A 13,587-nucleotide genomic window follows, 5' to 3' on the forward strand; every position below is an offset into this window, starting at 1 on the left:
TCCCTATTTTCATCAAAGACTTGTTGGAGGGTATGCAGGCCAGTTATTTTGGTCTCCAAAAATCCCCCAAGTACCTATTTTCCATCCCTGGCAGCAAAATAAATAATAATAATAATAATAATAATAATAATAATAATAGGCCTTTAGACTGATCCAAGAGGGCTCTTCTTACGTTCTTAAATTATGGTCCAGCAAAGGTTGATTATATTAAATATACGATTGGAAAGGGTAGCGAGCCGGAGTTTTGTCTGAGAGTGTCTTCTAGTTAGGAGACAAATTGCTCAGACTGAAGAGGAAGCCTTTGGGCTGAGCTATTTTTACAGGGTTGAGTTGGATAGGTTCCTGAGTCACCTGTCTTGCTCCATATTCAACTGATGCAGCTTGTAATGCTGCCTATGTAATGCTCCTTGGTAGCACAGTTCTGCAATTCCATCTGCAAGCATGTTGTTGTCTCAGTGGCACAGGAGATAACGCTGCCAGGAACCCTTGTGTGAAATCCCCCTTGCAGTGGTGTAGCATGTATTGCTAGAGCCCAGGGCCACACGGAAGGAAATTGACTGACAACGGACGCGTATTCAACTGCCTAACAGCGTCTGCGTCACCCAGGAGATCACAGAGATAAGAAAAGAAGAGCAAGTCACTTACTCGGTCCCAGGGAGAAGCCATTTTCAACTGAGCCCAGCAATGGAAGCACGCAGTTGTATTGAGACAGCACTGGGAATCAAAATTTTGAGCCCCTAACAATTTTGTCCCCGGGGCAACTGCCCCTGTGGTGCCCACCAACCCCATGCCACAGCCCCCAGTACATTGCAGAGAGGTTTGTTGGCATCCTGTGCTAGGGAAATGCTGCGAACCTCTCCAAAAAACTTCCCTGCTAGACATTTAAATCAACCCAGAACACCCCTGTAATTCAAATTGTCCTGTTGTTGGAGACACCAAGTCATTCCAGCAACATTTTAAATACTGGAGAAAGGAGCCATTAACAACAACAACAACAACAACAACAACAACAACAATTTATTATTTGTACCCCACCCATCTGGCTGGGTTTCCCCAGCCACTCTGGGCGGCTTCCAAAAAATACACCAAAATGTCACACATTAAAAACTTCCCTGAACAGGGCTGCCTTCAGATGTCTTCTGAATGTCAGGTAGTTGTTTATCTCTTTGACATCTGATAGGAGGGCATTCCACAGGGCAGGCGTCACTACCGAGAAGGCCCTTTGCCTGGTTCCCTGCTTCTCGCAATGAGGGAACCACCAGAAGGCCCTTGCTGCTGGACCTCAGCGTCCAGGCTGAACAATGGGGGTGGAGACGCTCCTTCAGGTATACTGGGCCGAGGCCGTTTAGGGCTTTAAAGGTCAAGCCCAACAATTTGAATTGTGCTCGGAAATGTACTGGGAGCCAATGTAGGTCTTTCAAGACCGGTGTTATGTGGTCTCAGCGGCCGCCCCCAGTCACCAGTCTAGCTGCCGCATTCTGGATTAGTTGTAGTTTCCGGGTCACCTTCAAAGGTAGCTCCACATAGAGCGCATTGCAGTAGTCCAAGCGGGAGATAACTAGAGCATGCACCACTCTGGCAAGACAGTCTGCGGGCAGATAAAGTCTCAGCCTGCGTACCAGGTGGAGCTGGTAGACAGCTGCCCTGGATACAGAATTGACTTGCGCCTCCATGGACAGCTGTGAGTCCAAAATGACTCCCAGGCTACGCTCCTGTTCCTTCAGGGGCACAGTTACCCCATTCAGGATCAGGGAGTCCTCCACACTAGCCTGCCCCCTGTCCCCTAAGAACAGTACTTCTGTCTTGTCAGGATTCAACCTCAATCCATTAGCCACCATCCATATAATTTTATTTATACCCTGCCCATCTGGCTGGGTTTCCCCAGCCATTCTGGGTGGCTTACAGCATATTTATAAAGCATATCTGCCTTCTTTCCCAGTTACCCCCTTCTGTGTGAAACCCTCTTGTGCTGTGGAAATGGGGCAGACAGTACTTTGTGGAAAAGAGAGGTCATGTCCCAGCTTGGGAACAAGATTGGGGCATGTCGAACTGCTACCTTGCCATTGGCACAGAGACACTTGACGTCAGATCCTATAGACCCCCAACCAGGCTGGCATATGGGAGGAAGAAGGCTGGCAACCCTAAGTCATAAAGAAAAAATATATATAGATATCAGATCTTTCTAAAGCCTTGAGATTTAATCTTGCTCCAATGAACTGGGTGATGCATTAAAAATGTGACTGCTTATCTCAGCTTCAGCTTACTCGCTGAAGTGGATGAGTGAACTTTGCACAGCTGGGTGTGTTTAAAGTAGTTAAACTGTAACATAGGTTGAAAAGGGTCCCGTACTATCCCCTTGGCTCCTCTTGTGTAAATTATTACTTTGTATAAAACTGTTACAGCTAGGTCTGGCTTTTTAAAACAACAACATTAATTGGATATACGGCATAGAAGGACCAAGCTCAGACTCTGGGTATTATTATTTTTTAAAGAAAATAAAGGAATGCATTGTCTTAATGGGCACATAAAGGTAAAGGTAAAGGGACCCCTGACCATTAGGTCCAGTCGTGACCGACTCTGGGGTTGCGGTGCTCATCTCACTTTATTGGCCGTGGGAGCCGGCTTACAGCTTCCGGGTCATGTGGCCAGCATGACTAAGCCGCTTCTGGCGAACCAGAGCAGCGCACAGAAACGCTGTTTGCCTTCCCTCCGGAGCGGTACCTTTATCTACTTGCACTTTGACGTGCTTTCGAACTGCTAGGTTGGCAGGAGAATGGGCACATAACTTACAACAATTAAGCAGGCCATCACATTATTTTTGTCCCATGGTTTATACCAAGGATGAAGAAACCTCAGTCCTGTTAAGGGGTCTCTGTGAGAAGTAATCTATAGTTCCTCATATTCTTTGAGGAAAGTCATGTGCTTTAAATATAAGGTGTGCGCACAGCCCAGTTATCTAATGACGGTAACTAATTATGGGTAAAAGTAAAGGTAAAGGACCCCTGGATGGTTAAATTCAGTCAAAGGAAACTATGGAGTTGTGGCGCTCATCTCGCGTTCAGGCTGAGGGAGCTGGCGTTTGTCCACAGACAGCTTTCCGGGTCATGTGGCCAGCATGACTAAACCGCTTCTGGTGCAATGGAACACCGTGACAGAAACCAGAGTGCACGGAAACGCTGTTTACTTTCCTGCCACAGTGATACCTATTTATCTACTTGCACTGGTGTGATTTTGAACTGCTAGGTAGGCAGGAGCTGGGACAGAGCAACGGGAGCTTACCCCGTCGCAGGGATTCGAACTGCCAACCTTCTGATCGGCAAGCCCAAGAGGCTCAATGGTTTAGACCACAGCGCCACCCGCATCCTACATATATTAACTCTGTGATATTACAGAGTCTGTGGCCATATTAACTGATACCGGTGAGAAATTGGTGAAATGGGGAGATGTGTTTTTAGGGCCTTAAACGTGCCCAGTGCCTCTCGTTTCTTGAGACTTAACACAACAAGTAGTGTTTCTGTAGTTTTAATAATTAGAGATGGTAATGTTGTGGTTCTTTGGCCCCAGAAAATGAGAGGCACTGGGTATTTTCAGGAGTAAAAAATAGCTTTAAATTCTTGCCCCTGTTTGACGTGCTGGGGCCTAATTTGGCAATGTTTTAAAGCAGTTTCTCCTTGATAAGAAAGCTTTTCCGTGAACCTTCGGCATTTGCGCTAGAAGAATGTAGAATGACTGCCCAGGGACTCTCTCTCAGCTGCTCCTTGTTTATCAGGGAACAAAGGCTTTTTCATATGTTTTAAAGTGGTTCAGAGAAGGTCTGGGATTAGCAAGCATGGAGTAAAACTGGGCCACTCTAGTGAAGTGTGGCGGAGATCTGAATTTACAAGCTTTTGCCCTTGACATAGAAACCTAGCCCAGCTCAAACAATATCAGGTTTTTGGAGAGATAAGCTCAAGTTCATTTCAGCTGAATTATTGTAAGACTGAAATATTGAGAGAATTACATTTCCCATAATCCCCTGTGTTCAGCAAACACTATGCGCAAGAAATTGTGCACATTTATTAAATTATTTATTGAATTTATTGAATTTATATACTGGAGGTCTCAGGGCGGTTCCCAGAACAAAATCAAAATATAAAACCACAAAAAACCCACATGTTGTGATGGTCCTGACAGACCTTCTTACTCAACCTGATAAGCTTCAGGAAAGGGTGTTGTGGTAATGACAGCTCCCAAAATTATGGTGGAGACTGAGGACAATAGGCCCTACTCCCCAAATATTTATTATTATTGTTTTATTTTTTAAGTAAATAATATTTGGGGACACCGTTGACATTTGGTCAAGACTGGAGGCCTGAACCACCTTGGACCCAATCCATGTCCAAATTTTTGTATGTTTTGTATGTAGTTTATCCAATTATACTGAATTAATTCAAGAGTAGGCTTGGGTGATCTTACCCTTCATTAAACATCTGTGTGATTTGAGTTGGTCATTGTTTTCCGACTCTTGGTAAATTATTTCATTATTGGAACTGATAAATTCTAATTAACACCCTCAACAATCCAAGTACAATAGAGTTTCTTTATTAGTCAACAAGAGTTCATTTAACAAAGAGCAGCACAGAATTGATTAGACTCCACCATGGTTTTCCCTGATTTACTGAAGCTTTCCAGTCTAGGTCTGGATCTGTAACCCTGCATTCACCAATTCTGGTCCAAATGATTTGGGCTGGGCTGGAGCATTATTCACTTCATATAGATCTTGAGAGGGTAATATAGGTTATGGTTAAAAACATATCCTACTTTATATACTCAAGTCAACCAGCCACATTCCTCTTATAGAATTTAAGTATCTCCATTCTGTATTCCAAGATATCAGTTCTCAACTGTCATGAGTGGTCATCTAAGGAACATAGGAAGCTACCATAAAATGAGTCAGACCTTAGATCAGTCTTGCCTACAATGACTGCCGGTGGCTCTCTGGGGTTTTAGACAGTCCTTCTTCTCCCAGCCCTACCTAGAGATGCAGGAGATTGGACCTAGGACTTTCTGCATGCAAGACAGATGCTCCATCACTGGGGCCTATGAACATACATCCAATCCTGCCATTGTATGTAATCTTTCCAGGAGCACAGAGGTGAGTAACAGCTAGGCATGATCCTTAAGATGATGGAGGAGTGCTTATGATCCATACCGTGCAGCTGGTTGTTTAAACATTTTCTGTGATCCAGATAAATGTACAATGGATGTGGTTCGGAACTTTATTGCATCAAATGGTTGGGGCCAAATAATGGCTACCAACCCTGCTACAACATACAGTGGTACCTTGGGTTACATACGCTTCAGGTTACAGACACTTCAGGTTACAGACTCCGCTCACCCAGAAATAGTACCTCTGGTTAAGAACTTTGCTTCAGGATGAGAACAGAAATTGTGCTCCGGCGGCATGGCGGCAGCGGGAGGCCCCATTAGCTAAAATGGTATCTCAGGTTAAGAACAGTTTCAGGTTACGAACAGACCTCCAGAACTAATTAAGTTCTTAACCCGAGGTACCACTGTACAATGTTGCCAGATTCCGCATAGCAGTATCCAAAATTCGTCGGATGATGATCTGTGCCACAAACTAGATTTAATAAACACTCATATCAGAGTGCTCTGTAAACTGATAGCTATAGTCTTTTCTATACAGTGGAAGCCAAATGCCTTGGCTCCCGGACACATCAGCTCCTGAACGATTGAAACCCAGAAGTGAGTGTTCTGATTTTTGAATGATTTTCGGAAGCCGAACATCCAGCGCGGCTTCCACGGCTTCCGATTGGCTGCAGGATGCTCCTGCAACCAATCAGAAGCTGCACGTTGGTTTTTGAATGGTTCCAGGAGTCGAACAGACTCCCAGAACACATTCTGTTCAAGAACCAAAATACATCTGTACTCACCTTTTATGCTCTTCCACATCCGTTTAATGCTCCTAACCCTTCTTTTAGCTTCTTTTGGATTCTTATAGTCTTTTATATACACCTTCTGTTTTAATAAGGGTGGTGCTGTGGGTTAAACCACAGAGCCTAGGGCTTGCTGATCTGAAGCTCAGCGGTTCGAATCCCAGCGATGGGGTGAGCTCCCGTTGCTCGGTCCCTGCTCCTGCCAACCTAGCAGTTCGAAAGCACCTCAAAGTGCAAGTAGATAAATAGTTACCGCTCTGGCGGGAAGTTAAATGGCATTTCCGTGTGCTGCTCTGGTTCGCCAGAAGTGGCTTAATCATGCTGGCCACATGACCCGGAAGCTGTACGCCAGCTCCCTCGGCCAATAAAGTGAAATGAGCGCTGCAACCCCAGAGTCGGCCACGAGTGGACCTAATGGTCAGGGGTCCCTTTACTTTATTCTGTTTTAATAATTTTTAGCTTTCCAAAATGTTTTACAGTGTTTAAATGATTGTATCCCTCCCCTACTTATGCTGGTCTCTGACCGTAATAAAGATTTGATTGATTGTACATAACGGCTCATACACCTTGCTTGGGGTGGTTCTCTTCTCTACGAGATGTTTGGAATTTTATCTCAAGCTTTCCTTGGGTCATTTATGGATTTTCCCAAGCTGCTGGCCTCGCTTTAAGAGCCCTCTATTTACGGTGATGCCTTTGTGTATATTCCTTTCCTTTCCAGGAAGGAGGCACTACGGATGCAGCTCCGCTAGGGCGGGGGGTGAGATTGTTCAGTGAGAAGAGGATATTGGTTGGAAATTAATGGTGACACCTGCTGAGGAGAAAGACAAGTAACAGGAAGATGTTTACTTTCCAGCTCGTTAGTCAAAGGGGGACTACATTAGGATCAAGGAGATGGGCATGTCAAGATAACGGACTTCAGTCCAAATTTCACACCAAAGCCATGCTTTGTGACGCTTGTGAAGTTTGGCATAAACTCTGGAAAGGTTCCTTAGGCATTCAGCTTTAAGAAATAGTCAAATAACAATGTGACATTCTCTTGCGATGCAGCCATCATTCATAGGCTAGCTTCAGATGTAAAGGAAAACCGTTGCTGGCATTTAATTCATGAATCCCTTCAGCAAGAGCCCTGCATAAGGACTTCTGATTGTGCAATGGGTCTTTCCCCCTCACTTTTCCCCCTGCAGCTGCTGAAATGAGCAGGGGGGGCATTGGGAGAACCTCTGGAATAGCATTCTGTGGGAGGAGAGGGGGAATTAATAGCAAATCAATATTCCTGAAAAGTGTACAAGAGATGTATTATGGAAAGCACATGCCAAGCATGAGCTGTGACCCCTGCTAATGAGAGGAAGGAATGGAGAGGAGGGGAGAATCCCGGAGAAAGCTGTGAGACTTGAAAATATGAGCAAATTATACTGAGCAATGCACTTTAATATCATTTTAATCTCCTCGTTCTTTTTCATCCATTTCTGATGTTCCAATATCCTTGACATGCTGCAGACATTCATATTATCCCACTGCAGCTAAAATCAGTATTCTGTTCTCACAATCACTTTTGCAAAACACAGAGGTGGGTTGAAGTCCTGAGGTAGCTCTGGGCAGGGGCGAACGAAGGCATCGTGACACCCGGAATGGGGTGTCGCTACGTAGGGCGCATGTGCGGCATCGCTATGTACGACGCATGCACCCGATGCCGCACATGCACTGTACATAGCGGTTTGCTGGCGCCACTGCTTCAGCGCCATATGGACGGTGCTGGGATCCTCTGCTCGTGACTGCAGCCGTGAACGGAGGATCCTCTACATGTGGCTGTAGCGGTGACAGAGGGATCCACCGCCATCTGTACGGCGATTGAGCGGCACCGGCAGCAAACTGCTATGTACAGCACATGTGTGGCGTTGTTACGTACAGCGCATGCATGCGACGCCGCACATGCGCTGTACATAGCAGTTTGCCGCTGGTGTCAGGATCCTCCACATGCGGCTGCAGCGGCGTGATGGCTGCTCACTCCCTCGCGGGCCCCCGCGGGGTGCCTTCTTGTCACTCCCCAGACATGACACCTGGGGCACACCGTCCCCTGCCCCCCATTGCAACTCCACTGGCTTTGGGTACCAAAAGTGGCTTAACTTCCATATATTAAGATCTAGATGGCTCTCAGACATAAGACCAGAGGACTCCTCCTTCTATTTTGTGGGTTGCTTTTTTGCAATCCTGCCCTGTTGAGTGGCATTTTGTTTCCCATAAAAGCGAACTCCTGAGCTGGTGTAAATATCTCGCCAGTTGGGAAGATGAGTGGTGCCATTTGGCAGAGAGAACTTTGGATCCTGGGTGTTTTCTAGTCTGCCTGCCCCCCCAAATCACCTGTGGTCTGGCCTGTGCTGGCTGAGCCAGGATGTTGAAAATGTCTGTGACAGAATGTAGATCCAACACTGGATCTCTCTCTCTCTCTCTCTCTCTCTCTCTCTCTCTCTCTCTCTCTCTGATCCCAGAAAGGGAGTTCTAATACATCCTATAGGATTGCAGCCTTGATCCCATGAAAACAAAAAAAAAAAAGGGGGGGGTTCCCATTCATCTGCTAAACCACCTGAACGCAATTAAAAAAACAAGAAGTGACACGTTCCATATACATCTTCAGAGGAGACTTATACTGAAAAAGGCTGATTAGAAATAAGTATATCATGGAGTAGCGAGAAATATAAAAGACTTTGCCTGGAGGAAAGTATAATTCCTCCTGCTTCCCTCGCAAGACCCAAATCCTCTCATCTACAACCATTTGCATCTCTGTGTGGCTGGGAGAGCAAGTGGCGACTATGACTCATACTAGTCGACTGTATCCCCTCCTTTGACTTCACTGTTGCTATTTCCTGATAATAATGAAAATAATAAAGAAGGATTTTGGAGAGGGGGAATAAAGTGCGATGATGACTTTTTGAATGTTATGTCTTTGGATGTCCCATTGACTGACACAACATCTGGCCCTAAATATATTTACTGGTGCCAGTACCAGTAGTTGAGGTGGGTGAACTTGGTGGGTTTTGAGGTTTTCGACATGTCTCAAACTGCTAATTAAATATGTAAAGTTAGTTTGAATTCACAGACTTTCCCACCACCCCTATAATTTAAAGCTATAATTTCTCCTACCCACAGATGATTCACTTTTAAAAAGAAAAACATGGTTTCCTTGTATGTTTGGATTAGGAAAGCACCCAGAAAAAGGCAGATTGACAATATATGTCGTGTCTCGATTTTGCTGTCTTCTACACACACATCCAACACAGATTTTTTTCCTTATTCTCTTCTACCTTTCACATTCTTATTTCATACATCTATTCTTTCAGTGAGTTCTGCCTCTTTTCTTTTAATAGCCTCTCCTGAATGTTTCCATTTATTTATTCATTTGATCGATCAATTGTTTTCTACTCCACATTTCAGTTCAAGGGGGATTACATAAAAATTTCAAAATGCAATTAAGCGGGGGGGGGGGGACCTTTTAAAACCACTGGTAGAAAACATCAAATTAAAAGCACCAACCGAAACCCAGGACAAAGCACACAAAATGCAGGTTAACAATACTGGCAATTAACACCCCCCTCAAAAGGTTTTATCAAAATTAAATGCTTTTTAACTAGCCTGATACTATAGAGAGACGAGACACCTTGATGAACCTCCATGAGCAAGGATCCCACAGTGAAGGGTCCATCTCTTAAAATTCCTTCTTGTCAGTCTCAGAAACCTAGGGTTCTTGAAGCACATTCTTGCCTCTTAAAGGTAAAGGGACCCCTGACCATTAGGTCCAGTCATGGCCGACTCTGGGGTTGCGGCGCTCATTTTGCTTTATTGGCCGAGGGAGCCAGTGTACAGCTTCCGGGTCATGTGGCCAGCATGACTAAGCCACTTCTGGCGAACCAGAACAGCACACGGAAATGCCGTTTACCTTCCCGCCAGAGCGGTACCTATTTATCTACTTGCACTTTGATGTCCTTTCGAACTGCTAGGTTGGCAGGAGCAGGGACCGAGCAACGGGAGCTCACCCCGTCGTGGGGATTCGAACCGCGACCTTCTGATCGGCAAGTCCTAGGCTCTGTGGTTTAACCCACAGCGCCACCCGTGTCCCTTCTTGCCTCTTAACCTACTGTAATTGTTTAAATGCTTGAACCCTACCTGGCTATGTCCACCGCCTCAAACAAACCAATTACTGTGGATGGTCTCCTAAGCGGTCATTTGACAATAGGGTTGCGACTTAAGACAAAGGCTCTGCAGAACTTGTGCATGAGAAACAGCAGTTTGACGTTTGAATAAAGAGAGAAAGAAGCAAAACTTTCTAACTAGAGTTAGAAAGATGCACCTGGGTCCAGCCTCAGGGGTGGAGAATGCACAAGATAGGCTCTTGTGTTCTTAACATTTTCAGTGGCTCTGCAGGAGTACCTGTTTGCCTCCACTATGCCCTGCTTGCATATTCTTGTCTGGTTCTGTTGCTGGATCCTGATTCTCTATGCACCTCCATTTTAAAAAATGTTTTGTTGTTTTATTTATCTTTTGAATTACACACACACACACACACACACACACACACACACAGAATCAGTTTGTTATATGCTGCAATAAGGCTCCCTTTCGGGGGGAAAGCCAGCCTATGAAATCTAAATAAAATAAAATAATAGTATTTGTGAATTAAGAAAATATTTTAAGAACACCCTCAGTCTCCAGTGCTTTTTGATCCAAAGGAAATGTCTGGACTTGGTGCTGTTGCCCCTGAAACATCCCACTTCCTGCTTGGAAGTGGGGATTGTGTAAGAGTATTATTGGGAAAGATGCCAATTGTACGAGTTTATAATCAGCCCACGTCCTTTTCGATGTCTTTCGTATCATTTTACATTCGGACTCTTGTTTCCTTTAGGAGCAGAACTAATGCACCAATAAATGTGCTTAAAACTAAGCCAAATAAGCACACAGATACAAATGGCAGTTTTCTACTTTTTCATTCCGCAGCCTTGTCTCCAGCTGCTCTCCATCGCCTGACAATCCCGATTCGATCAGATAGCAGTGCACTGTTTAGTAGTATCCCAAACCTGTTGTGAGCAAGAAACAGATTTTCTCAGTGTTTCAAGTTACTGACTTTTTGGGTGGCAGAGACTGAAATGGTGGAAGGGGGAAGGGGCGTGTCAATGCTTAGGAACATCTTGTAAATGTGTGTGTGGTTTTCCTGGTTGAAGAGGACACAGCCTCTCATTTTGAAAATGCCACCAACTGATAAGAAAGAGATGCTGGTGAAGGTTCTTCTGACCCAGACTAGAGTATGAAATTAAGGGACTTGTAGAAGCTTGCTTCAAATGAGAGGTGAGTTTTTAAAGCCCTGATATGGCTGACATGAAATTCTGAGTTGGAGATGAATTCTTGGTTTTCCCCACTGTCCATTGCTAAAAACTCTCCCGACCAGCCTACACACTTCCAAAACACATTCTCCCAACCCCTTCACTAACCTCTCAAACAGTGATTGGATCAACAGTGATGGTGGTAGGGCAAAAAATCATTTTCATTTTATTAGTTTTTACCTAACTAGCCCATCTTTTCTCCCATGAGCTCAAGGTGTTATCCATGGTTCTTCCCCCCACCCTTTATTCTCACAACATCCTTGTGAGGTAGGTTAGGCTGAGAGACTGCAACTGGCCCACAGTCACACACTTAGGTTCATGGTTCAATGAACCCTGGTCTCCCATGTTTTCTTCCAGTACACCACAACATGGCGAGGGCCTTCTTTACACTTCCTTCCATCCTTCTCCATTCCCCTGACATGCTGGAGAACCAGGCTTTATGGTCTAATGTGAACCCCACATCTGTATAGGGTGAAGACACTTGCCCTGGAGACCCCATTTTTGACATGAGGGTTTTGCCTCCTGGCCTAATACATCTTCAAGATGATGTAGCCAGTTCATCTTACCATGACTTCCTTTTTCTTGTTCCTATATATCAGTAGTGGTGGCTCTCCACAGATCTCCAGATGTTACTAGACTACAACTCCCATCATCCCTCACCATAGGACATGATGCCTGGGGATGATGGGAGTCCATAAAAACCTGGAGGAGCACATGTCCTCCATTCCTGCCATATTTGTTGTGCCACCATTCAGTAATTCTGAAGGGTCCTCTCCCACAGATCTTTCCATCTGCACAGCAAACCAGGAAGAAAACACTATAAGCAGCATCCCCAGCATCCCCATGACAAGATGCCTAATGGTCATCAGGGAGAGGAAGCAGAAGAGATCCTACAAAGTGCCTGAGATGGAACCTACAGAGATCAAGTGAGACAGGAGACGGCAAGGGGGTGCCCTGTATCAGAGCAGACGAGCTTATGCATTTGTCCGAAGTAGCACAATCCACCCCAACAAGACTGATGCTAGAAGGAAGTTGCGGCACAACTGGGCCAGCTCTAACATTTTACAGACTGAGGCAGCTGCCCCAGGTGGCGAGTGTCCAGGGGGTTCTGGGAACATGGATTGTCAGTGAGGTGTTGGGGAACAGAGGCATACATGAAATGTAACCTGTCCTGAATCCCTGAAGGTTGTCTGCTGCCTTCCAGTGTGGTGGTGGATACCATCCTGTTTGTCACCGGTGCTGAAGTAAAATTCAACTGCCAATCCATTCAGGATCTGGAACGGAAGGGGGCATCAGGCAAAACTGTGTCAGTGAATGGCCTGGGATTCGGACTCAGAGGCTGAACCTGAGGAATCCCAGCCTGCACAGGAGTCCCCGCCTCCAGAACCAGCTGAGCCGGGGCTGGGGCTTGAGCCTGAAGGGTCCTCACCTGTGCTGGATCCTCAGGTGCAGGCACCAGCTGATTCTGCTCTGGCTCCTGAGGTGATGGAGGACCCATTGCCTGCAGGTGCTCCACTCTCAGCCCCGTCAGGGGAAGCTGAGGTTGCCTCTGGGTCCGGTAACCCTCCAGCCTCTCCTGAGCTGCAGAGGCTCAGGGCAGAGAGGCGGAGGGAACTAAGTTCCTGCAGGAGGAGTGCTCACCTCCAGGCCAGGTGTGATGGCCTGGGAATCCGATTCAGAGGCTGAACCGGAGGAATCCCAGCCTGCACAGGAGTCCCCGCCTCCAGGGCCGGCTGAACTGGGGCAGGGCCTTGATTCTGAAGCGCCTGCACCTGTGCCGGATCCTCAGGAGCAGGCACCAAGCGAATCCACTCTGGCTCCAGAGGTGGTTGAGGACTCAGTGCCTACAGGTGAGTCTCCCCCTGGGTCCAGTAACCCTTCAGCCTCTCCTGAACTGCAGAGGCTCAGGGCAGAGAGGCGAAGGGAACTGGTTTCTCCCAGGAGGAGTGCTCGCCTTAAGGCCAGGAGAGGCGGGTCTCCTGGGGGCCGGGACTGCCCCTGGCCTCAGAGAAGATAAAGGCCAGTCAGCCCGGTCCCAGGTTGCAGGAGCAACGTCGTTAAAGAGCTGTTTCGGCCAGCATCCAGTCCTGTTCCCCCAGAGTTCATGTCCTTGCCCGGCTTCTCGCTGTGGACCCCGCTTCGCCCGAGGAGGACTGTCTGCCTACCCTCAACTCAGGTCCTGGACCTCGCCCCACGGTAACCTCCCCCCTGGACCAGCACACCAGGAGAGGTGAGTCACCAGTGGATCGGGGCCACCCTAATGCCTCGGGGCAGATAAAAGC

At 46.5% G+C, this 13,587-nt stretch overlaps 1 protein-coding gene across 1 annotated transcript in view; it reads left to right on the forward strand.

The window, feature by feature from the left end:
- Positions 1-4,410: 4,410 nt before the first annotated feature.
- Positions 4,411-13,587, forward strand: part of LOC308473631 (uncharacterized protein) — a 36,601-nt gene continuing 27,424 nt past the window's right edge. Inside the window, exon 1 of the mRNA XM_080999429.1 lies at positions 4,411-5,134. Within this exon, the coding sequence (XP_080855555.1) occupies positions 5,021-5,134 (114 nt within the window). The 5' untranslated portion in view covers positions 4,411-5,020. The remainder of the gene's footprint in view (positions 5,135-13,587) is intronic.

The sequence above is a fragment of the Podarcis pityusensis genome (genome assembly GCF_964106645.2).
Source record: "Podarcis pityusensis genome assembly, chromosome: 3".
Classification (NCBI taxonomy): Eukaryota; Metazoa; Chordata; class Lepidosauria; order Squamata; family Lacertidae; genus Podarcis; species Podarcis pityusensis.